This window comes from Tremella mesenterica (assembly GCF_000271645.1).
Source record: "Tremella mesenterica DSM 1558 unplaced genomic scaffold TREMEscaffold_1, whole genome shotgun sequence".
Taxonomy (NCBI): Eukaryota; Fungi; Basidiomycota; class Tremellomycetes; order Tremellales; family Tremellaceae; genus Tremella; species Tremella mesenterica.
The window spans coordinates 1,895,137-1,918,832 of NW_006711225.1; the positions used below are offsets into that span (position 1 = coordinate 1,895,137).

General features: G+C 48.5%; 4 protein-coding genes across 4 annotated transcripts; 2 read left to right on the top strand and 2 right to left on the bottom strand.

The window, feature by feature from the left end:
* Nucleotides 1-10,093: 10,093 nt before the first annotated feature.
* TREMEDRAFT_58575 (uncharacterized protein) lies at nucleotides 10,094-10,837 on the top strand (the record flags this gene model as incomplete). The annotated part of the gene is made up of 1 exon (XM_007001249.1): nucleotides 10,094-10,837. One exon carries the CDS (start codon nucleotides 10,094-10,096, stop codon nucleotides 10,835-10,837), a length of 744 nt encoding a protein of 247 aa, XP_007001311.1.
* Nucleotides 10,838-11,293: 456 nt separating this feature from the next.
* On the bottom strand, nucleotides 11,294-11,986 carry TREMEDRAFT_58576 (uncharacterized protein; the record flags this gene model as incomplete). The annotated part of the gene is made up of 1 exon (XM_007001250.1): nucleotides 11,294-11,986. One exon carries the CDS (start codon nucleotides 11,984-11,986, stop codon nucleotides 11,294-11,296), a length of 693 nt encoding a protein of 230 aa, XP_007001312.1.
* A 2,934-nt stretch (nucleotides 11,987-14,920) lies between these two features.
* TREMEDRAFT_36687 (uncharacterized protein) lies at nucleotides 14,921-17,363 on the bottom strand. Its single transcript, XM_007000775.1, has 9 exons — nucleotides 17,055-17,363; nucleotides 16,649-17,008; nucleotides 16,431-16,599; nucleotides 16,274-16,375; nucleotides 16,081-16,220; nucleotides 15,970-16,025; nucleotides 15,791-15,925; nucleotides 15,661-15,733; nucleotides 14,921-15,617 (listed from the first exon to the last, which is right to left on the bottom strand). The coding sequence occupies exons 1-9, from the start codon at nucleotides 17,161-17,163 to the stop codon at nucleotides 15,028-15,030; spliced, it is 1,734 nt and encodes a 577-aa protein (XP_007000837.1). The 5' UTR covers nucleotides 17,164-17,363; the 3' UTR covers nucleotides 14,921-15,027.
* Nucleotides 17,364-17,556: 193 nt separating this feature from the next.
* TREMEDRAFT_58578 (uncharacterized protein) lies at nucleotides 17,557-22,502 on the top strand (the record flags this gene model as incomplete). Its single annotated transcript, XM_007001251.1, has 4 exons — nucleotides 17,557-17,728; nucleotides 17,799-17,924; nucleotides 17,974-21,575; nucleotides 21,624-22,502. 4 exons carry the CDS (start codon nucleotides 17,557-17,559, stop codon nucleotides 22,500-22,502), a joined length of 4,779 nt encoding a protein of 1,592 aa, XP_007001313.1.
* Nucleotides 22,503-23,696: the final 1,194 nt, after the last annotated feature.

Consider the following 23,696-nt stretch of genomic DNA (forward strand, 5'->3'; position numbering starts at 1 on the left):
GACAGTCGACAAACCTCGGCTAACTACGTCGTAGTGGGCGTTGATGTCTCACTAGGACAAGGTACTCGTCGGGGAACTACAGCTAACTTCGCCATAGTAATCCGTCGAGTGGTAAAATGATAAGGTGATCGTCGATGAACTGCGGCTAACTTCACCGTGGTGCGTCGAACTGCTCGGTGGTAGCTCTCCCTAACTCGATGGTTGTAGCTACTGACAACAATCAAGGATCGCTGAAGAAGTTCAGCGATCTGTAAACTATCTATACTGCTCCTCTCTTCTCATAGAACGTCCCTCAACTCCTGCACAGCCTCGCGCTCAGTCCTCTTCACTCAACTTTGCCGTACCTCTCCGCGAGGCGGGGTTATCGTGACAAATACCCTCTTGGTTCTCGTAACTTCGCCGTAGTCGGTCTCAGTGGTTCCAGTGGTAGTTGGTGATGGTGAAAGGAGGGTTGTGTCACGGCTGTCGAACGACTACTCTCTATCAGACCGACGGTCGACGAACCTCGGATAACTTGATGCTTCTAAGTCGATGTCTCACCCAACCAGGAGGGCGCAGACGTCGAAAGGAGTGTAACTACGGCGTGCTTCGGCGTAGTTACTCTAACTGGGGGTTTGTTCTACTGATGGCGATGTATCTTGATTTGTATATAGCTTTCTCTATCTGTCTTTCACTACTGACAACAATCAAGGATTGCTGAAGAACTTCAGCGATCTTCTCAGCTAATATTATCTATTCCTCCTAGACGTTCATCCAACCCTCTCGCGCTTTGACGTACTTCAACGCACTTCGTCCAACTTCCCCGAGTCCCCGGCCATCCTCTTCCTCCTTCGACTAACTCCGCCTAACATCGCCACACTTCTGCTCCCATTGTCCCTACCTAGCCTAACTCCGTCTAGCTTTGCCGCACTTCTGCTCCCATTGTCCCTACCTAGCCTAACTCCGTCTAACTTCGCCGCACTTCTGCTCCCATTGTCCCTACCTAGCCTAACTCCGTCTAACTTCGCCGCACTTCTGCTCCCATTGTCCCTACCTAGCCTAACTCCATCTAACTTCGCCGTACTTGGTCTCAGATGTCCTGAGTTACGTGTAGAGTAAAGAGGTTAAGGCGTGATGGGGGTTTTGATGGTCAAAGGAGGGTCATTGTTGGTGGAATAATCGAGGTGTCACAACGCAGTTCGTGACAGGTCGGTGACGGTGGTTGTCAGGGATGTTACGATGTGGTTCGTGACAATGAACTAGATTGATGATATGTCTAGTGCCATTCGTAGAATGATCTGCACTGACCATAATCAAGACTGAGTCCAATATGGAATAGGGCTGTGACCCAATGAGGTCTCTGGCTTGTCTGACAGGACTAGAGGGACCTGGACTGGACTGCACTCAGGAAGGGTGACTGTCACGACCCTGCAAGTCCTTGGCTCGTGCCCCTTGGACCCTGAGAATTCAGGGACATCACCAAGCGAGACAGGTGAGATACCAGGCGAGATAGGTGAGATACCAGGCGAGACAGGTGAGATGTAAAGTGAGATAGGCGAGACTTGAGGTGGGATAGACGAGATGTCAGGCAAGACAGAGCGAGAAGCAAGGCGAGACAGGCGAGATCTCTGGCGAGATCAGCGAGACGATTTGCGAGTAAGAGCTCACTAAAAACGATAAATACTGGTCATAGTCTTCTTGCAGTCTTTCCTTCTTCAAGGATCAATATATTATTTGCCACTCGCAAAAGACCTCTTCTTGACAAACAACTTACATCCGACACATCCCTCATCAACATCACCCCTGTCCACACCATCACACACACTCTTATTGTCATCTCGACCTGCCCGGATCCTTCGCAAATCACTTTAGCCGTCCAACCGACGGAATTGGTAGGGTACAGTCACATAGCCACACTCGTATATCCGAGACTTGTGGTAACTCCGATGATCAGTAGATAGTTAGTTTGTGACCTGTTTCCTGCTCATCACTCTCAATAAGTGCTGAGCAGTGTCACAGACCATGACTAACCAGCATCCGGCTGTATAACAGTGCCCAACGGAACAGTGATACTAACCACTGCGGCGAAAAGGCCTATCAACCGGCGATATCTACAATCGCCGGTCGCTGGTTAAATACCCAATCCATCCTAAACCGTGACCAAACCGTGACTAAACTTAACTGGGTAACAACATAACCTTCCTCATGTCACGACAACTCGTGACAAGCAGCTAACAGGTAACGGAAATCAAGGAGACCAGATTGATCTCATCGAATTCCGTCGCCGACCACATCACAAGTCTACGGACAACATACTAAACATCGTTGTCCAAGCTAACTAAACAGTTATAGTCCACCTGTCTCTGATCTATTGAGGTCAGCCAGGGACAGGTCCGTGACAGTGACAGAGCAAATGACGTATGATCGAGAACTGAGGATGGAAGTCCTCAGAAGCCATGTTTATATAGACTACAAAACTGATTTGCCACCCAAGTTTACAAGCAAGCAACACAACACTCTATTGTTCTCTTCCAATTCGGATTGGGGTCTTGACTGAGAACAATAGACTTGTGCGCACAAACAATAAGCTAAGAGTCACTAGGGTGCGCAAATATATTTCAGGTACACCATCCGAATTGCCTACTTCAGATCTTATTGGTGCTTATATCCATTTACCTATTGTTCTGCGAGGGAATACTTGATTTGAGTTCTAATTATAGAACTGGACTCTCATGCCTTTCAGGCATGAGGTCAGAAGGAAACAAGGAAGTAGAACAGCGTAGGTCTCATACCTTCAAAAGGCATGAGGCCAGGAGCACAAAATGATTGGGTACTACGGTTTTGGGGTGCAAGAGTGAGACTTGCATGTCACACCTTCTAGGCAAGAGAGGAGAGAGGGAACTAGGAAATGACATCATCTGCATTTCATGCCTTCAGGGCATGGGACCAGGGAGAGAACAGGGTTGTGACGGATGTGTTGACACATGTGAAGATTTTGGATGTGGCACTTGCCACTTGGTTCATGACATAGGGTTTTGTTCTACTGATGGCAATGTATCTCGATTTGAATGTAGCTATCTCTATCAATCTTTCACTACTGACAACAATCAAGGATCACTGAAGAACTTTAGCCATCTTCTCAGCTAATACTATCTATTCCTCCTAGATGTTCACCCATCCCTCTCGCGCTTTGACGTACTTCAACGCACTTGTCACGGTCGTCGAACAACTACTTTCTAACAGACCGACGGTCGACGAACCTCGGCTAACTTGACGCTTCTAAGTCGATGTCTCACCCAACCAGGAGGGCGCAGACGTCGAAAGAAGTGTAACTACGGCGTACTTCGGCGTAGTTACTCTAACTGGGGTTTTGTTCTACTGATGGCGATGTATCTCAATTGTATATAGCTATCTCTATCTGTCTTTCACTACTGACAACAATCAAGGATCGCTGAAGAACTTCAGCGATCTTCTCAGCTAATATTATCTATTCCTCCTAGAGGTTCATCCAACCCTCTCGCGCTTTGACGTACTTCAACGCACTTCGTCCAACTTCCCCGAGTCCCCGGCCATCCTCTTCCTCCTTCGACTAACTCCGCCTAACATCGCCGCACTTCTGCTCCCATTGTCCCTACCTAGCCTAACTCTGTCTAGCTTTGCCGCACTTCTGCTCCCATTGTCCCTACCTAGCCTAACTCCGTCTAACTTCGCCGTACTTCTTCTCCCATTGTCCCTACTCAGCCTAACTCCGTCTAACTTCGCTGTACTTTGCTGTCCTTATGCTCCAGGCCCCCGTATACCTTATTCTCCCGTTGTACTTTGCCGTAGTTGGTCTCAGACGTCCTGAGTTACGTGAGAGTAAACAGGTTAAGACGTGGTAGGGTTTGATGGTCAAAGGAGGGTCATTGTTGGTGGAATACTTGAGGTGTCACGAACTACGTTGTGACACTTCCTCTCCTCTCCTACTTCCTGGGGGGAAACCCTGAGGAAACCCTGTACCAAAAACAGCATTTCAAACGACCTCACAGAAGGCTCTGAATCATCCTGGAAGCCCCCAAAAGAGATCTCTTCATCAAAGGTTGAATTCATGAAAAGAAACACGAATAAAGGATCCATGAAATGTGATCCTTTGATACCTGAAACTCTCCTATGCTACCTGGATGAGCTCTGATCTTTCAGGGGGTTCAGAGGGTGTTTCTTAGGCACCCACATTATGCAGATTTTGACTCAAAAATACCTGGTTCAGTCCTGCGGGTTCGGTAGAGGTTCGAGAGGTTCAAATAGAGGCTAAATATGCTTAGTAGAGTGGTTTTCCTTCTGGTTCTCTCATTTGAGTTGTTCACACTGCTGACAGAGATGAAGCCTCTGACCATCAGTGCGTACTCCTCATCACTAGTGTGTACTCTTCATCAGTGGCGTACGCTTCTCCATCAGTAGCGGGTGTGTATTGATCAGTAGTGTGTTTTCCATGTTCAAACACGTGTTTTCACAAGGCTATCCTGACAACCAGTTGACTGGTTGATCCTGTGATTGATCCGGTGAACCAGTTATTTGGTAACCGAGGGAGTCGTATTACCGTTGACGGACGTACATACTCTCCTATGATGTCTGTCACGAACTACGTCGTAACATCCCTGACAACCACCATCACCGACCCTCCTTTCACCATCACCGACCTTCCTTTCACCATCACCAACCACCACCCGAACCACTGAGCCCGACTACGGCGAAGTTACGAGAACCAAGAAGGTATTTGTCACGAGAAACCCGCCTCGCGGCGAACTACGGTGAAGTTAGAAGAAGGGAACCGAAGGAGAGCAGAGCAGGGAAGTTAGGCGAAGTTAGGAGAAGTTAGCGGAGTAGGATGTCGGGGATATGGCGAGGTACGGCGAAGTTGAACGAAGAGGACTGAGCGTGAGGCAGTGCAGGAGTTGGGGGACGTTCTATGAGAAGAGAGGAGCAGTATAGATAGTTTACAGATCGCTGAACTTCTTCAGCGATCCTTGATTGTTGTCAGTAGCGAGAGATATATTGAGTAGCTACAACCATCAATTTAGGGAGAGCTACCACCGAGCAGTTCAACGCACTACGGCGAGGTTAGCCGCAGTTCGTCGACGATCATCTTATCATTTACCACTCAACGTATTACTACGGCGAAGTTAGCCGTAGTTCCTCGACGAGTACCCTGTCCTAGTGAGACATCGACGCCCCAGTACGACGTACTTAGCCGAGGTTTGTCGACCGTCGGTCAGTAGAGAAGAACAAACGATGATTGTGACACATACCGCCGATCGCTGGTTAAATACCCTTCCCCGACATTCGCTTGACTTGTCACACACTTTGTGACAAAAACTTCAAGACATATTTTATCAACCCTCAGCTACAAGGAAATGTCTTTCAGCATATACTCTGATAGATAAGGGGGGGAAAGTTGACCTGCATGACATGGTTTTATCAAGAAACGGCTTGATCATCAGGGGCAAGAGACGGGGGATTTTCCTGTTTGTCCAGATGGGGATTGTTCACCACAATACATCTCAACCAGAAGGCTTTGAGATACCTCAAGTAAATGAAATCGAAGCAAGAACAAGTCTTCTGGAAGAGGAACATAAACGACTAGGTCATATTGGTCGTGAGAAACTCCTGAAGCTAGCAGGTGATGGACTGCTACACTATTCAAGGGAGCAGCTGGAACAGGATACGTTCAGGCTGGAGGAATGCAACACTTGTCAAGCTCGCAGGGCAACAAGGTTACCCAAGGGGAAGGAAAGCCCAAGGGGGAAGGCAGATGGAGAGATGGTCCATGTCAATCTGGCCTGTCCTTTTGACCCATCCATTGGAGGAAATCATCATTATCTGGCAATGATAGATGACTATTCTCTGATTGCTTTGGTGATACCCCTGCCTAATAAGCAGAACATATTGGTTCACCTGAAAGGGTTTGTCAACACGTTGGAGAGACAGACAGGAGGGAAAGTCCGGTTTATCAGGAGTGATGGTGGATTGGAATTTGCCAGTGGGCCAGCAGGTGCTTGGTACCACGAGACGGGAATTATTCATCAAGTTACTCCTAGGTACACTCCCGAGCTGAATGGAGTCGTGGAAAGGTTCAACAGAACTCTCAAGGAGATGACTGGAGCAATGTTGGCATCAGCCAACTTGAACAACGACTACTGGGATGGGGGGGGTGGTGAAATACGCCTGTTCCCTCTTCATAAAGACAACCCGGGGCGAAGATGGTATTAATGTGTGGATGAAGTATACGGGTAGAGATCCAAATCTAAAACATGCTTTGATGTTTGGGGAGCTGGCATTGTTCAGATCCCTGGGGAGATACGAGGAAAGTCAAGGTTAGACAGTGACAAGGGAGAATTAGGAAGAGTCGTAGGAATGGATCCAGCAAAGAGTGGTTGGTACATAAAGATAGAGAAAGATGGGAAGATGCTTTTCAGCAGGGACGTTAAGAGTGCTTCAGGTCATCCCTCAACTCCAGAGAAGACGATCACACCCCTCACTCCTTGTCATACATCACCTACTTGCCACCTAAGATAGTCCTTTCCCGTGTTCCCACACCTGAAACACATCTGGGACACTTACCCCTGACCCCCTTTGGCTTAGGTTTATTGTTCTTGATCTCCATCAACAATCCCTATTGTTATCTCTGACACTCCCACACATGAAACACCTACCCCTGAACCCCTGTGCCCTTCATCTATTGTTCCCCTTTGTGTTCACATGCTTGACACACTTATCCCTGGACTCCTGTGTCCCCTGTCTATTGTTCCTTGTCGCACCCATGAACCTGGAACAGTTACCCCTGGACCCCTGGGTCCTTTGCCTATTGTTCTTAGTTTCACTTGTCAGGATTGCCAATTCTATTGAAGAGAATTGCAAATATGTTTAGCAGTTCTTCCGTAGCTTATTGTTGTAGTTTTGTAGTTCAGCCTGTTTTGCTGTGGATATGAACCCCCTCCAAACAGGTTGTTCCCCACCTATGAATCTCATTCTCAACTTGTCAGTCCAGTCAGATCCAGCCTGACATCTTGCAGTTCTCTTAGTTCTCTCAGTTCTCTCAGTTCTCTCAGTTCTCTCAGTTCTCTCAGTTCTCTCAGTTCTCTCAGTTCTCTCAGTTCTCTCAGTACCCTCAGTCCCTTGTCACCCTCTGTATACTCCTCTGTAGTGGATCGGACCATCCCCCACATAGAAGAGACTCTACTATTGATCATCTGATAGTACCACCCTCTCATATCATGTTCTCATGCTCCAACAGAAGCATAGATATCCTTCCATAGTACATAGTTCTCTTATTTCATAGTCTCTCTTACCCGAAGGCACCGTTGTTGCCCCGTCAACGCTGCGGCCAACGTCAGCTCATTTATGCATATAAGCCGGGTCTGAGGGGGATCTTGTCACGAACTACGTCGTGACACCTCGATTATTCCACCAACAACGACCCTCCTTTGACCATCAAAACCCCATCACGACTCAAACCTCTTTACTCTACACGTAACTCAGGACCTCTGAGACCAAGTACGGCGAAGTTAGATGAAGTTAGGGTAAATAGGGACAATGGGAGCAGAAGTGCGGCGAAGTTAGGCGGAGTTAGGCTAGGTAGGGACAATGGGAGCAGAAGTGCGGCGATATTAGGCGGAGTTAGTCGAAGGAGGAGGAGGATGGCCGGGGTTCGGGGAAGTTGGACGAAGTGCGTTGAAGTACGTCAAAGCGCGGGAGGGTTGGATGAACGTCTAGGAGGGATAGGTCATATTAGCTGAGAAGATCGCTGAAGTTCTTCAGCGATCCTTGATTGTTGTCAGTAGTAAAAGACAGATAGAGATAGCTATAAATCGAGATACATCGCCATCAGTAGAACAAAACCCTAGTTAGAGTAACTACGCCGAAGTACGCCGTAGTTACACTCCTTTCGACGTTTGCGCCCTCCTGGTTGGGTGAGACATCGACTCAGAGCGTGAAGTAGCCGAGGTTCGTCGACCGTCGGTCTATTAGGAAGTAGTTGCTCGACGGCCGTGACAGATCTCTTCCTCCATTGTCTTTCTTCTCCCATCCTCTTTCTTCTCACTTCTTCTTCCCCTTCCTTCTTTTCCTCCGCCCTCTCTCAGACCCTCTTTGGTTTCCTTGATATACTCTTTACTTACATCTACTGACCTTTGATCATTGCGGACTAGTATTATCCACATCACAGAGTTCCGATTCAGTATCCAGCCCTACGGGTAGGTTACATTTATTTATTTGTGGTGATCCTCACAAGCAGGGTCATTACATCCTCAAGCTCTACGAGCCAGAGACAAGTATTGGGTTACAGCCCCATCTCAGTCACCTTGCCTACCCATTGGGGATTAGACCCGGCCCGTGACACTCCTCCTACAGTACCTGTTCCCAATCCGCCTGCACATCTTATTATGACCTTACTGGCAACACTTCCTTCCTCAAGAATGATACCTCCTTGTCACAGCCGTCGACCAACTACTCTCTAACAGACTGACGGTCGACAAACCTCGGCTAACTTGACGCTTCTAAGTCAATGTCTCACCCAACCAGGAGGGCGCAGACGTCAGGAGGAGTGCAACTACAGCGTACTTCGACGTAGTTACTCTAACTAGGGTTTTATTTTACTGATGGCGATGTATCTCAATTTGAATGTAGCTATCTCTATCAATCTTTCACTAACATGTCTCACCTACCATTGGGACCCCCCCCCCCCCACCGGGACACAATTTTCTTTATAGCTCCTTTACATGATGTATCATCTTCTTGCTTTCAAATCATTACCCATCGGTCATGGAAGCCATGAAATCAGCACTCGAGTTAGCACTGGATACCTACAGGTCTCAGTCCTCCCTAACCCCTGAACAGCAACTTTCTATGCGACAAATTGCTGCTCAATTTGATGTCCCCAAGTCAAGTCTCTCAGCTCGTCTGAATGGTAGAAACGACCGTGTCACAGCTGCGGAGCATCTGCAGTCTCTATCTAAGATTGAGGAGAACTGCCTCGTAGACTACTTCCAACGCTACACGACAATGGGCCATCCACCAACCCCTAAATGTGTCATTGATTTTGCAGAGCATCTTCGACAAAATTGTATTACCGTCCAATCGACCACTACTGCTCATACTCCACTGTTCCTCCCCTCCTGTTACGACTCGAACCTGGCAGGCCTTGGGGCCAGCGACGAGTAGACGGCGGAAGTCGTAATCGGCAAGCTTGGGTTGTGCGGAGGCGAAGTTGCACAACCACTAGACTTCTATGGTCGAAGATCGAAGGGTGTGGTCAAAGTGGTAATGTGACCAAAGGTATGCTCAAAGGATCCCGAAGTGTCGGCAAGCGAAGCGAAGTAGACCGAAGATGTATTTCAAGACTATGGAAGGCCTATGGAAGACTATTGTCACTTTTGTAACTTATGTAACTTATGATAGATTGATCCTTGAAGAGGATCAAGACAAAATGTGCTCCTTATATATCCATCATTTGGTCCCCCCGGTGTAGCGCCACCTCTCCGGGCGGCGTCATTCTGACGCCAGCCTGAATGGTCCCGTCCCATGCTGATCCGTGCTGACCTAGCCTGATCCGTAGTGACGCCAGCCTGATCCAAGGTGGTGTCAGTTTGACCCAGGGTTATCCGTACTGATCCATGCTGACCCATAGTGGCGTCAAGGTGACATCAGGCTCCTCCATTGTGGTGCGGGCCGTGTCGTAGTGGTGCCACCATGGCTCGTACTGTACCACAGTGGCGCGGGGTGATGTCGGGGTGATGTCAAGGTGACGACAGTGACACCAGGGTGGTGAAGTATGAAGGATGCAGCGAGTTGTGGAGCGATAGGTCGAAGAGATGTTGTAAGGTGTTGTAGGTGTTACGAGCCTGTTGAAGTAGGCGATGATGGCGAATACATCGTAGAGTGACAGGGTCGTAACAGCTCCCTTGGCAAGAATTGGATGGCGAAGGTCCAGAAACGTCACCCTGCTGTCAATAGTGTCTGGACACGTCAGATTGACCGTTCTCGGATTGATGGAGGCACCGTGGAGAAGCTGGCACCTTTCTTTGCGGAAGTTGGGTCCTTGGTGGAAACACATCACTATTTGGCTTGAAGTATTTATAATATGGATGAGTCCGGATATGGTATAGGTACCTCAGCAACCACTAGAGTACTTGCAGTAGGGGGAACAGGAGGGAGACGAGCGGAGAAGGGGATTACTGGTCGCCAGGAGTGGGTGAGGACTATTGAATGTGTAGCTGCGGATGGACAAGCCCTACCCCGTCTTGTTATCTTCAAAGGCAAGAATCTTTCCACCTCATATCTACCGACCGTTCACCCCGAGGTCACCACCGACTGGCACTGGTGTACCAGTGATATTGGATGGTCCAATGACACACTTGCCTTAGAGTGGCTCAAGAACATCTTTCTCCCTTTCACAGAAACCTCATCTTCGACCAATATCGCAACCACAGTACCTTCTACTTCAACCTCACCTCCCATATCTCAAGATCGCCGTCTCCTTATTGTGAACGGTCATGGAAGTCACGTCCAGTCCACTTTCATTGCTCTTTGTATAGAAAATGCCATTGATCTTGTCATTCTTCCTTCACATTCCTCTCACAAAACTCAGCCTCTCAATGTGGCCGTCTTCACGCCCATGAAGCTTGCAATGGCCGATGATGCAGACAAGTGGGCTTCAAGCACTCCGGATAGGATTTCTAAAGGAGAATGGACAAACTCTTTTGTTCAGGCCAGTATCAAAGCGATGACCCCTTCAAATATTCGAGCGGGATGGCGAGGTTCCGGTCTGTGGCCGTTTAGGGCATCTCTGTCACGAGACCAACTAACCAGCATTGGGACGATATAACAGTGCCCTTCAGAGGCAGCGGTCTAAACCACTGTGCTAAAAGGCCTATTAACCGGCGGTTACTGCATACCGCCGGTCGCTGGTTAAATACCCAACCCATCCTATCACTATCACTATCAAACTGTCTTGTCACTTCGTGACATTATGCCTTCCCTTTCAGCCCCATCTGGGGCCCCAACAGGGAAGGGTACGATAGGCCGAAAACTTTCTCCGAGAGGGAGGTTTTCCAAGTAGGGACTGAATTTGACCCAGCCCACCCTGGGAGTCGAACCCAGGATCCTACCCGTAACCGCCGGTTAATCTGTCACGAGACCAACTAACCAGCATTGGGACGATATAACAGTGCCCTTCAGAGGCAGCGGTCTAAACCACTGTGCTAAAAGGCCTATTAACCGGCGGTTACTGCATACCGCCGGTCGCTGGTTAAATACCCAACCCATCCTATCACTATCACTATCAAACTGTCTTGTCACTTCGTGACACATCATCATAAACATGCCCATCTGAGTCACTGTCAGGTTCCCTTTCATAGGGGACTCGATACATACCAAAAGCTGAATTACCCCACAAGCCCCCCACTTCCTGGGCAACACTGCCCTCATATGTAGTATCATCGTTAGGCGGCAAGTTCTTCCTAACTACAGACCAGAAGTCTTCCTGCTGTGCACCTGTGTATCTGTGAATATTGAGTGTTGACAACTTGCCGCTAGATCTGTCCAAAACTTTTTGAATAACCGTGTCCAGGGAGGATTCCTGTCCTTCACCTTTCACAAACTTCAATGTGTTGTGAATAAGAGAAGCGATCATACCAATGACGTCGTCAGCCATCGTATGATCTGTTTCCGTGGCTTCACCCCTGTTTCCCTTGTTGGCTGCTTTTTTAAAAGCGTAGGCCAATTGCACCCATCCTGATGGGGGGACGGGCTCATCGGCTGCTGTAGAGGTACCATCATTGTCCTCTATATATAATGCATATACCAATCTGGTGACAGGCAGATCCTGGAGTAAACTCGAGTCAAAGTTGGCAGTGGCTTCGGGAACGGAGCCATCGGTCAATGGACCCACCACCGCAAGTGTGCTTGTAGCGTTGTCTGCCTCCCTACCTGTCCCACTTTGCTCGCCTGATGAGGTGCTGCTTGTCCCGCTCATATGTGTGTCTGATCGATTGATGTGGTGATTGAGATTTGTAAAGTGGGAAAGAGTTGAGAGATTGAGGGTGAAGGGGGAGTTTAAGTATCTTTCCTTCCCCTCCCCCTCCTTCTCCTTCTCCTTCTGTCCCTTCTCTCCTTCATCGCCTCCTTCTCACGCCTCTCTAGAACCAGAATCTCCGACTTGAAAGGGAAGATTCGACCTTCCTCCTAGACCGAGATCCCTCCCCGTGAGAATATGGAAGATGTGAGAAGAATTCCAGTCAAAAGCTGTGTACCCTGTAATCTTCCCGATTGGGGAATATGAGTGAGACAATCATGATGAGATAGACGTGAGAAATGTTTAGTTCAAATCGTGAGAACGTGCGTGAGAGCTGATCACTCAATCGATCTCCAACTCGGTCAATAAAATCAGATACCCTATCAGAATCATGTTTTCTTCAAAGGGAAAGAAGATAGAAGTGATTGTACGTGCTAGCAAATCAAGGGCAACTTCTCATATCATGCATGGTCATATGTCTCCATATTCTCGATGATTTCCATTCCCTTACTCTTCTTCCTCCTCATCTGAAGAGCTACTTGAATCGCTACTTGAAGCGACTCCTGACTCCTGATCAGCAGTGTCCATTCCCACTGTTACCCCCTGACTGGAGTGATAATCGGCTACTGCCCTGGCCACATGATTGTCAATGACCTGCAGGGCCTCTTGGAGTTCGGGATCGATTTCTACACTGCTCTCTTCATCTGAATGCTCCTGATCATTGGTGTCCATCTCTGTATCTTCTTCCGAACTTTCTGTCTCTGCCTGACCTGAGGGAGTAAGTTGTGCTTGATCTTCCTGAAAGTTGCTTGAAGCCTCTTGATCAATGGTGTCACCGTCCACACTGCCCTCTTCATCTGAATACTCCCGATCATTGGTGTCCATCTCTGTATCTTCTTCCGAACTTTCTGTCTGTGCCTGACCTGAGGGAGTAAGTTGTGCTTGATCTTCCTGAAAGTTGCTTGAAGCCTCTTGATCAATGGTGTCACCGTCCACACTGCTCTCTTCATCTGAATACTCCCGATCATTGGTGTCCATCTCTGTATCTTCTTCCGAACTTTCTGTCTGTGCCTGACCTGAGGGAGTAAGTTGTGCTTGATCTTCCTGAAAGTTACTTGAAGCCTCTTGATCAATGGTGTCACCGTCCACACTGCTCTCTTCATCTGAATACTCCCGATCATTGGTGTCCATCTCTGTATCTTCTTCCGAACTTTCTGTCTGTGCCTGACCTGAGGGAGTAAGTTGTGCTTGATCTTCCTGAAAGTTACTTGAAGCCTCTTGATCAATGGTGTCACCGTCCACACTGCTCCCTTCATCTGAATACTCCGGATCATTGGTGTCCATTCCAGTAGCTTCTTCCTGACCGTCTATACCCGCTTCACCGGAGGCATCAAGTTCCGCTAGCTCGTCCTCAGTTCTTCTCAAAATCTCTTGAACAAAATCGGAATCTTCCTGACCGTCTATACCCGCTTCACCGGAGGCATCAAGTTCCGCTAGCTCGTCCTCAGTTCTTCTCAAAATCTCTTGAACAAAATCGGAATCTGCCGCACTGCTCAGATGCGTGTGAGGTATTGACATGGACCAATGATTGTTCCCTGGTGCCGAAATCTGACTTTGTGTCAACGTGTCATTATCATCCTCTCTGTACTCAGATTTGAGCCATGCTTCATGGGTGTGAGTGACTGTGTCGGAATCCTGTTCGGTAACGGAACGGAACTCGAACTTTTTCCTCATGAAAGCCGCTTGACTATGAGAGTGGCGGGATGTAAAGTGCGCAAAAAGTCTTCGTGCACCCTTGTGAAGTTCCGAGATTTGGTTGTGAACGTCTTGAAGTTGCTCGGGCGTGGGCAGGTTACCTTGATCAGCAATGCTCTCGAGGACCCAGCCGGCTTCGGCAGCGGTCTTGGTATCATCTCGAGTGATGCGAGTTGAGCTCTTGAGAGAGTAGGTTTGGCTCATCTTGGGTCTGCTTTTGGTTCAGTTGCTGACTTGTTCTTGTTGTCCTTGTTGTCCTTGTTGTCCTTGTTGTTCTTGTTGTTCTTGTTGTTCTTGTTGTTCTTGTTGTTCTTGTTGTTCTTGTTGTTCTTGTTGTTCTTGCTGTTCTTGTTGTTCTTGTTGTTCTTGTTGTTCTTGTTGTTCTTGTTGTCTGTACGATGAATGAAGGAGTTAGTGAAGCTGTTGAATGTCAAAGTGAGTTTTTCCAACTGGTGATGAATTAGATGAATTAGTTGTATTGGCAAGTTGCGATGAATCGAGGGTATGAAAGATTGGCTTATATAGACATCGCTGAGGCCTGTCGAGAGAGGTCGGGGTTTTCCGTTTGTCTGAAGGGGTAGGGAGAAAACTCCTCATCAATAAGGGGGACCTGGACCGCTCCATAAGACACATCCCTGACTTGTTTGGGCCATGCACGGTTGCTTTTGGTGTCTGTTAATCCATGGGACAGTCCAAGCTCAAACGTCCACTGAGTTGAAAGGGTCACTGGCACAAGGGACATCAAAGGAATTCGAAACGTCACCTGTCCCGAACTGGGCTTTCCATAGATACTTTCAACTCCGTATTGTTTGGACGGTCCCTGATGTCTCTTTTGTACTTTGGACGTTGTCTGCTGGTCAGTGACGCTGGTGTATGGTAAGTGAATGTGTAAAACCTTTGAAACACCATACACAAAATTGTCCCCCTGAGTCTCGGAATTATGAAGTCCGTTCCACTTCTGAGCAACCCCTGTTTAGCACACGTGCCCGTGACAAACATCGACCATCAATGACCTGCGAGGACAACACAATGACCAAACAATATCCCCTGGCATGAGTCCAACGTGACCGTTTTCTTACAATGCTGAGTGATCAGAATCAAAGAATGACGTCAGACCATCAGAATTCAGTAATTCAGGGTGGCAATACCAGCAAAGGAGGATTTCATCTCCTCTGGTGTCTCGTTTCCGTCCGTGCACAATGCAAAATGCAAATATCGTCATACTTGCCACACATCACGTTTCCGACTCACTCTGCTCCATGCGCATCATGACTCCGCCTGTTCAACACTCTAACGTTCTCTCCACCTTCGGACTCGATGACGACCTGATTTCCTTCATTCCAGGCAGTCTCGGTGATACCTTGGCTTCCCACCGTTGACGAGCGTGGAAGGTTTTCTCGACTTTGATTTTGCAAAGATGTGCCAGTCGTCGATGACTGATGCGACTGGTAGAGGGGCGATCCAGACAGTTGCTTGCCGCCATCGAGAGGACTGAAATGAACGTTTGTTCCGCTCTCAATGCCCATACTTGTCGACCTGGATAGCGTTCGCGGAGTGCGTGTCCGTGCCTCTTCGTCGAATCGGGCGTTTTCCCTTTCGAGGGGTACTGGAGGCGGAAGACGGGATACGATACCTGCAGTCGTGGTCTGAGATCGGGAGAGGGTTGAGGTCCGCGCTCGCTGAAAGCCTTTGCCGACGGGTATGGTGATACCGTGAATGACGACGGAGGTGAGGACCAAGAAGTATACGACGGGCGTAACGACGGCTCGAAGGTTTTCACGACCTTCCACCGGGATAACCTCCAGAGCGATACTATTGTAGAAAACCGCCCCGACACCTGCGTATCAGCCAAACGAAGGGAATCGGAATGTGTAACAAACCGATAGGTCCAAAGAAGCCAGCAAAAGCGGATTCCCGCCATGTTGGCAAAGTGGGTATCATTTTGAACGAGGCCTGAGTATCAGCTTGGGTTGAGAATCACAGAAGAGAAGGGTAGGATGGCAGACTGACAAGGCCTATGACCCACGGCAAGCGCCGGAGGAGCATCACTAGTAAGCCAAGGCATACCAGTCTCCATACTGTGATGTCATGGAAGTTACCGAATGAGGACCAAGGCATTATTGCTCCGATGTACAAAAAGATAGCCTGCTTATCAGACACAAGTGATGTTGATGAAAGGAGGGGCTCACACTGGATAATAACTGGTCAATGACATCTTGGAAGGCATGGCTTTCGGTTTGTACCCCTGCGGCGTTAGCTGGCATCTGACTGATTACATGAAGATATCCGCGTTGACTTACGAAACCAATCATCCCAAGTAAAGCTGTTTCCCACAATGAAGCAACACAGGATATCGTCTGAACCTAATATGCCCACGACTCCCAGAGTGAAGAATGTGAGAGCGACGCCGAAAGACAAGAAAGACTCGTGATCGATCAGTCTGGACGAGCTGTCAGTACAACACCTGCCTGATCATGCTGGCGTGGGACTTACGAGCGCGCTTCGGCAAATTTGAGTATCTTCCGAGCGACAAAGCCGATGATCGCGCCAATGACGACCGATAGAAGGATTTGATATAGAATCACATTGTAGATCCTACAAGTCAGGTCTGGACTCGGAGTGGGTTAAGAGATGCAATGCATTGACGTACCATTCTGCGATAGCACCTCCCACTGAGTGCATGGGATGATCAGGGGTTTTGATGAGCATGAGGTACAGGCCGATGTAGAGGAAGGGAAACCCCAGACCATCATTAGCGCCTGATTCGGCCACAATGATGTTTCGTACATGAGCAGGTACGTGTTTTTCGGCAAAGCGACCTGTCATCGATCAGATGACATACGATGATTTCAGAGGCCTACGACTCACCCTTGCAAATAGAGTTGGCCAAGACGGGATCCGTCGGGGTGACACAAGCCGCAATCACCAGACATTCAAGAAAGGTTAATCCAGGTATGAGACCCCAGATGAGGAGACTAGTGACGAACCAAGCTGCCAGCATGATCGGTCCAAGAAGCGTGGTGAGGGACAACCATTCTTTCTTGAGGTACGCCTTGGGGAGGGCGATACCGGTGAAGAGCACTTGAATGCCGATGACGATCCTCGTGATTTGAAATGTGAGGTGGTTGAGATCTACGTCCGATCCTCCTATCCATTCTTGCGGGTTGAACCAGTTGAGAACGCGAGGTCCGAATATGATACCTGCGACCGTGGCCAGGAGTGCTTCAGCTGCCCGTCAACTGGGCCAGGTGAGTTTTTGCGAGGAAGGACGTACACATGAAAAGCTTTTCTTTGAGAAAGTAAGAAACGAGTCCGACAACAGCCACGTATCCCCCACTGACGGCGAGAGCCTTGGAAGTGTCGTTGATATCTAATGCGACCATGGTGAAGATGGATCGAGTCACCAAAATCGAAGTCGATTGCGAACGTCTTAGCGGACGCTCTGCCGATATTATTCGCGGATGGCAGAGATAGGGGAAGAGAGAACAATATAAGAGACTCGAGGATGTGCAAGCATTAACCAGACTGTGATGAGAAGACTAGACAGTGTGGAGAGGTAGGGTTAGGGGGCAACATACATAAGAAGAGTCTAAACGAGTAGATACCGGTGAATAAGTCACGAGTAACTTGGCGTTAGTGGGGTCCCCAAATTTCCTTATTCGACCCCCCCCCTTCTCACAAGGGATGAGATTTCTCTTGCCCATACAAACTCGCTCAAAGTATCTCTCATTGCTCTACTTACTGTGTTTGGGTCATGGCCAAGACAGCTAACAGTCATGACCAAGCACAAATCACTCCAAGATACACCCATGGTATCTTTGGATGACGCGATCAGACAGGAGACACCCGCCAAAAAGTTGGCTTCCGAGAGCCCAGTGGCTCACCCTGCTTCCGTGTCGGTACAATATCAGCTCGCGGGGGGTGTTCGATCATGCACCAAGCCACTGAGTGAGTTGGACTAAGCCCATATCATCAATAGTCACCTAGAGTGAATGATTACAATTGCTGACAGTGTTAGCAAGAGGAGAAGACCTCGATTCGCTCGTCGTCAAGATCGCACGAGCACTACAAATACCGCTCTACGGAACTTCCATCCGGCTAGCTCATGTGAGAAAGGATGGAACAGAGGGTGATATCTACGATGGTGAGCTCTAAACCTACAGCACGAGATGTTTCAAGCGCTGACATGACAGAATATGACTTTCAGGCATTCCGGGAAAGGGCACTGGCCTCTAGCCAACCTCTGATAGTCAAAGTTTACTCGGCGTCTTCCAGCGTTCGTCCCATGGAACCTTTCACACCCGATCCAGTCAGGTCAGTAGCGTCATCCGCGGCGAAAGGAAGTAGCCTGTCCGACTCTATCTTTAAAGTCCCGACCATGAAGAAAAAGCCGGAGCACAAAGCCATGCTGGCAAACGACGATCATACCCCGAGGGCGACTCCAAAATCAGCCTTGTCAACCCCTTCCATTCAAGAAATCAAGACATCGGATGCCGTTGCCCTTCGAACACCGGGTAGTGGATCGGGGACTGTATCGCGGAAGCGACGCCGGAAAAGAAAGAGTCAAGCCGTTCACGAGCCGACTTCCCTCGACATCCCTCATGTGCGCCACGTATCCCCTGCCAGAACAAATGCTACACCGTTGCCACCTGGGGCTAGAGAAAGAACTGTCGCAGTCTCTCCGGCACTTCCACGTGAGCAATCACTCATTCCTTCCTCACCGGATTTGAGAGGAGTCACGGATGAACCTTCGGACGATCTCGAACAGCCATCTACAAGTGATCCCATTTCTCCTGTACAGGTCGATGATACTTCCCCGATAGCTGCAACTCCTGACCGTGTCAGTTCGTCGGCCACTCCCGATATCGAGAGGCCCGTCCATGAGCCTGCTTCCGAGGCTCTTCCTGAGCCGACTCTCGAACCCGCCCTCAAATCTGCGCCTGTCATGCCGATCCTGGCTCCTGTTGCCATGCCACCTCCAGAGACGGTGGAGCATCCCTCAAGTCGCGCTAGCACACCGTTGCTATCATCTGATTTATCATCCGATATTTCAGATGCCGAGACTCCTTCAACGATCGCTCGTGATGGATCCAGCGCACCTTCAGGGAGATCTCATGTCGACGAAAAAGTCGAAGAATCCAGCAAGCCTGTCACGACGAGCGAAGAGATTTCAGCTGCTGTGACCGAAACACCTGCAGGTGTTCGACTATCAGAGTCTCATCCACATCCACTATCCCTTTCTCTTTTCTCCCCATACAGCATCTTCTTCCGAGACCAACAGCTCTTGTCCATTCGTCATCCCAGAATGTCGTCTTCTTCCATCGACCCCCCGGTAAAGAGGTTGTTGAAGCGCAATGAAGAGCAGATGCTAAGTTCGGACGAGGATGAAAATAAGGAGGTACCGCGGAAGAAAAGGAGAAATAGGACTAAGAGGAAGGCTTCGGCGGAACCCTCAGGATCGGATCCAGTCATCGAAGAGCCGGGTCCTTCGGAATTTCCTAGCGAGAAGGTTGTCGGCACTGACGTGCGAGTGTCGGACCCGCCTCAAACTTTGCCGAGCAAGGCGAAACAGAAAGCCGGGCAGAAATTATCGACGACATCTCCGAAAGAGGCCCTGGCGGGAGGAAAATCGACTGAAGACGCACCTGCGGACTTGGCCTCTAAGAAACGCTCGCGCAAGCCAAAAGCTGCCTTGACTGTTGATGCGGACAAAGCTAATACTCTTCAAGCACCGACTACCAATACCCCTCTCACCTCGGCCATCAGTCCTATCGAACAGTTTCCCAGTCCCCCCACCGCAGAACTCAATAACGTCAGCGCTTCATCCACAAAATCAGGACAGTCCAAACTCGGTAAACCGGCCCTGCCCGCCAACGTCGGACCTCGCAGTGTCAAAGCTGCACATGCTCGAATGGCGTATCGTGCCGCTTGTGTCATTTGCGGTGAAATCCCTATACATCTTCAAAAAGACTGTCCAATCGTCAAACAAGGTGTCGACGCTCTACGTGGCATTTTGATACAACGTAAAACGGAGCCGGATGTCGAAGGTGGCGTCAAATCTGCTTCAATCGACGCGATAGAGATGTGGATACGTCGTCTCACCAAGATCAAATCCAAAGTGACTGGGACGGTCACTCCAACGGCTATGGCATCTGTCTTGGACTCGTCGGTAGCTGAAGTTTTGCAGAAACGACAGGAAAGATCTGGGAGTGGTTCTATGGCAGCAGTTTCTGCCCAGCTAGGACCGGAAGAACCAGTAGAGATTGTAGACGCCAATTCGAATAGGCCCGAGACGACTCCACCTTCTCCCCTTGTCAATGAGCCCAAGCGGTCTCCATCTCCTCAACGGGCTATCCTATCACCAATTCTCCACAAAGCCCAAGCATTAGCTCGCAAGGCAGGATCGATGTCAGGTTGGAGCGTCTCAGATGCCGTCATTGAGACGGGTGCCTCGGAATCTGACTCGGAGACTTCCGACCTCGGAGGGACCTCGGACGCAGACGAAGACCCAGTCAGACAAGTGTCTGGACCTGAGGGGATCAATGGTCCGTTGAAGGAGGGCGAAAGTGAGGAGGAGGACGCAGATGGAGATGAGGATCAGTCTGATAGCGCGAGCGAGGACGAGGACGAGGATAGTGGAGATGAACAGTCTATCTCGCAGCAGGATAACGTCAAAGATGTGGATACGAGCTCTGGGACTTCGATCAGTGTTCCTTCCGGTGATGTTCTGAGACATTTCCTGACTAAACCACAGTCCCCTCGAGCACAAAGACGGGCGAGCCAACTTGCGGCTAACATGCGTTCGTCGGTCAATATTTTGGATGAAGATGGAGAATTGGACGAGGATGAGGATGAAAGTGACGATGTCGATTCTCAGAAGAAACCGCCACAGAGTGGTGAGCATAAACGGGGAGATGAAGATAGTTCAATCGAGGAATTTGGCGAGGCTGAAGATGGCGCGTCAACAAATGACTCGGAGATCGAGCCCGTGACACAACCACCTCAAATCGCAATCACTGCCGTTGATGACGAGGTCGACCCCTCTGAGGCTTCATCCGATGGGGACGGTGAGTCCTCCGAAAGAAAGAACACGACCGAAGTCGTCGAGACAGTTGCGGAGGATGGTGAATTTGACGATGATGAGGATGAAAATGAAAATTCCGATGTTCCAGGAGTCGACGATGGAGTAGAAGATGGGGAGTTCGACGAAGACGGGTCCGAAGAGGATGTGTTACAGGATGAACCATCAATACGTTCCATTAAATCATTCGCTGAACTCAATCAACCCAGTCCCTCTGTGGAGAACTTTGGCGGTCATATTGCTCTTATGAACGCTATCGATGAAGAGGCGACTGCCGATACGGTTCTTCCCCCCGCCTCGGCCGGCGGCAACGACGTAATCGTCGAAAGTCAGAACGAACCTTCTGCAGAGCTTAGACCTACCCAACTGGTTCCTACTGGTCTGCCCTCTCCCCCTTCTTCAGATCACGATCAAGATCCTCCGAGAGTCCCACCGCCAAAACCTCCTCCACGTGCTCAACGCAGTCGGACGTCGAAGGAGGTTGTGAACACCTCACAGAGTAGTCTGGCTCCACCAGCCGAGATCTCTACTCAAAGACGGCAAACTCGATCTACCTCAAAAGAAGTATCTACACAACGTGTCACACGATCAATGTCTAGAGAACCATCGCTTCCCGTCTCCCCTCGAACACTCAGGACACCCAAGCGTGTCATCACCGACACTGTAGTGGTGGACAAGACGACAGGGGGCATGACAAGTGATGTCAGTGATACTGTGAGTGAAACGCAGACAGATGAGGTTTTTCAAAGCTGAAACATGCAGGTTGGTCGCCGACGAACAAACAGAAAATCCACTCAGCCCGAACCTAAATCATCTTCTCATCCTCCAGAATCACCAATCACACTTGTACCTCCTTCATCACTTCCTCATCCCATGAATGTTCCGAACACACTTTCTGATCCTGTGGATATACCCACTTCCAGCTCACTCAATTCGGATACACCAAAATCTCGTCCGGTGAAGGGACGGGCAAAAAAGAATGATGGATTATTCATGACGCAAAGTCAACCCGCTGCTACTCAAATGTTCTCTGGAAGTTTACCTAACACTCAAGTACAAAAAAGTCAATCACAAAGTCCTGATGTTTCTTCTGGTCGATCCGTTCTCAATCGTCGATCAAAAACAAGTATACGACATACATCTCCTATAGTGGAAGAAGACGAAGAAGACTCTTTACCTTCACAAAGTGTTAAAACTCCTATTGCAACTCTTTCTCAATCAAAACCTCCCACGTCGTCATCAGACCCTCTTTCAAATAAGAAGATCAATGTCAAATTGGATGGAATAGTAAATGGGATAAAGTCACATATTGATGGCCCCGATACATCAAGTGAATCTGAATCCCCAATACCAATTCTTCCACCACGTCGAACGAACCGTTCAGCGGCATCTCAACCTATCATCTCTATCCCTTCTTTGTCTTCTTTATCCAAAGAACATCTACGTATTCGTTCTACTAGGAATACCAACCAAAGTGTTAGTCAACCCATACCGAAGAAAGCTGAGATGGAAGAAAGTAGTTCCGAAGAGGAAAGCAGTTCCGACGAAGAGTCGATCGTGAAGGAGAATCTGAAAGGAAGGTTCGCAAATGGGAGTATGAAGAAACGTAAAGTTAATCAGAGGGTGGTGAAGGGTTGGTAAAGGTTCAATGAGACAAGTGTGGATCTTTTTTTGTATCTTTTTCTTCGGTTGTACATAGAATTAATTTGGGTAATGAGATGATCTTCAATAACTTAGATATTTAAAAAGGTATCGTGACATGTTTTTTTTTTGTGCATCTGATATTGGTCATAAATAAAACATAATTGAAATTGAAGCAAATTGTCCATACTCTGATCAATATCTTTTCAACTCAACATCAAATGTCCATTGTTGTATCTCATCATTCTTTCGATCCAATGTCCATGTCCATATCCATCTCTCATCAGGTATCTCAATGAATCTTTTCAAACTTACTGTATATACCACCAACAAAGGGTGAAAGGAGTAAGAGTACTCTACTACAAAGGTTCACTTTTCACCCTGACCGGTTCTTCTTCACTTTCCGTTAAACGTCTTTCAACCGTATTCAAAACATCCCACATCCATCTAGCTCGAGATAAATATTCTTGTTTTTCCATTTCCATTTCCCTATGTTTAGCATTTGATAGTTGATGAAGATTGATTCTACGATATTTATTTCTGTTCTCATCTATATCCTTATCCCTATCTTCCATCACGACAAGTTCACGATTATTCCGAAAGTTTGGAGTTTCAGTTTCAGCTCTTATCATTTCACCATATTCTGCAATTAGATGAGATTCTTGAGGTCCTGATATTTTACGTTTTCTTCTTTCCGGATAGTCTGAACCACTTTCCAACTCCGACTCAGTCGAATGACGTTCTTCATGTGAAATATTCAATGTAGAAGATAATCTTTCATTCCTTTCCCCAGATATCTCATTTTTCTCTTCAATATTAAGTTCATCAGGAGGAATAACGACTCTAGGTCTTAACATTCGTGAGATTTCCGTCCCTCTTATATCGGAGATTCGCGGGAGAGGCGAAATAGGTGTAATGTAAGTATTTCCCTTAAGTCTATATTCCGACTCGGTAGTTTCTTCCATACGACGTATACGATCTATCGATGAAAGATTAGCATGAGGTGTAATGTCGGTAGGATCGAGATGAGGTGAAGTATCGGTAAGATGAAGAAGGTCTTTGTGTTTTGTTTGAGGGGTCGAAACGGGTGTTTGAGATAAAGCTACTGCCGCTAAACAATCGAGAGCGTCGGTACGTGGAGAAATGGGGTTTGAAATTCTTGCCTCGGAGAACTAATGGGACCGTGCCTCTAGC

Excerpts from the sequence above, each read along its gene's own strand:
- TREMEDRAFT_36687 (XM_007000775.1), bottom strand. The coding sequence starts at position 17,163 with ATGGTCGCATTAGATATCAACGACACTTCCAAGGCTCTCGCCGTCAGT. Across the intron at positions 17,009-17,054 it reads CAAAGAAAAGCTTTTCATGT|CTGAAGCACTCCTGGCCACG; the intron begins GTACGTCCTTCC and ends GTTGACGGGCAG. Across the intron at positions 16,221-16,273 it reads AAATTTGCCGAAGCGCGCTC|ACTGATCGATCACGAGTCTT; the intron begins GTAAGTCCCACG and ends CAGCTCGTCCAG.